We start from the raw sequence: 1,135 nt of genomic DNA, 5'->3' as shown, positions 1-1,135 counted from the left end.
TGTCACATTTTGGTATCAGAGCTATTTACTTATCGTAACATTTTATTATGTAAATCGGGGTGTCACAGAACTCTTAAGGAGTTTCATAAAAATATGGTGGAGTCAAAGGTACAATTTCAAGAAATTATTATCATCTTCTTGCTCATTCTACTGTGTATGGATTAAAGATCGCTTTTTATGTATCTGCAGAAATTGCTGGCTGATATACTATGTCTGTCTTGGCACTGACCATGTCTGCTGAGGGTCAAAGGGTATGTGCTTTCGTGCTATTATAGTAGGAATTGATAAAAACTTAACTTTCTGTGTGTTTCATCTTATGATATACCTTAAAACAGTGTTGTGTTTTGTGGTTCTTTGCTAGAATTTGAGGTAGTTTTTGGTGCTTGACTTTGTTATGCAATACTCTTTTTCAGGAAAGCTTAGGATACAGGTTGACTGGATCAAAGGGTGACATCGGATCTTGGGGTCACGAGTATGTCAGGAATTTGGCCGGTGAGATTGCAGAAGAGTATACAGTTCGTCAGGTTAGAAAACAGTTGTTCATGAGTAGTTTATGTTTGGCTTTTCTCTGCCGGTTCGTTAATGAATGTTATAACAATGAATGTTATTTAAAATTACATCTTTTTGAAAAAATGAACCAGTGAAAGAATAGTATGCAATCGTTCTTTGGAGCTAAACATCGTTCCTTTGATGAATTGTCGAGAATGTCACTGACCTACTTAGACATCACAGATTGCTACATGTTAGACCGGATGCCAAAGAGGTTGTGCAGGGGAGCCTCAGTTGTACAATGTTAATATTACTCTTAAAATCTGGCTTGATCTTACAGTTTCAAGTTTTTTTTTTTTTTTTGTGCAGGGGAGCCTCAGTCAGGACTCTAGGGCAAAATATTGGAGCCAAAGATACAGCCTCAAGGAGACTTCCAGAAAATTTTAGTAAATAGTTAATCTAGATCTAGATGAAGCTATGGTGAAAGTTACCTCAAGGTGTGGAAGTAATTCTAGATCTAGATGAAGCTACGGTGAAAGAGATGAGAAAGCAAGAGGAGATTGCTAAAGCCAAGCTAGCCATGGAAAGGAAAAAGAAGCTGGCAGAGAAAGCCGCTGCTAAAGCTGCCATAAGAGCTCAAAAGGAA

General features: G+C 37.7%; 1 protein-coding gene across 1 annotated transcript in view; it reads left to right on the top strand.

Moving 5' to 3' along the window:
* The window catches only part of LOC106292984 (26S proteasome non-ATPase regulatory subunit 2 homolog B-like), a 3,788-nt gene extending 2,659 nt beyond the window's left edge, over window positions 1-1,129 (top strand). The window contains exons 4-6 of the mRNA XM_013728656.1: window positions 71-108; window positions 190-251; window positions 859-1,129. Of these exons, the coding sequence (XP_013584110.1) occupies window positions 71-108; window positions 190-228 (77 nt within the window). The 3' untranslated portion in view covers window positions 229-251; window positions 859-1,129. The remainder of the gene's footprint in view (window positions 1-70; window positions 109-189; window positions 252-858) is intronic.
* The last annotated feature ends 6 nt before the right edge of the window (window positions 1,130-1,135 follow it).

The sequence above is a fragment of the Brassica oleracea genome, chromosome C5 (genome assembly GCF_000695525.1).
Source record: "Brassica oleracea var. oleracea cultivar TO1000 chromosome C5, BOL, whole genome shotgun sequence".
Taxonomy (NCBI): domain Eukaryota; kingdom Viridiplantae; phylum Streptophyta; class Magnoliopsida; order Brassicales; family Brassicaceae; genus Brassica; species Brassica oleracea.
This window is presented reverse-complemented; position numbering and strand designations above follow the sequence as displayed.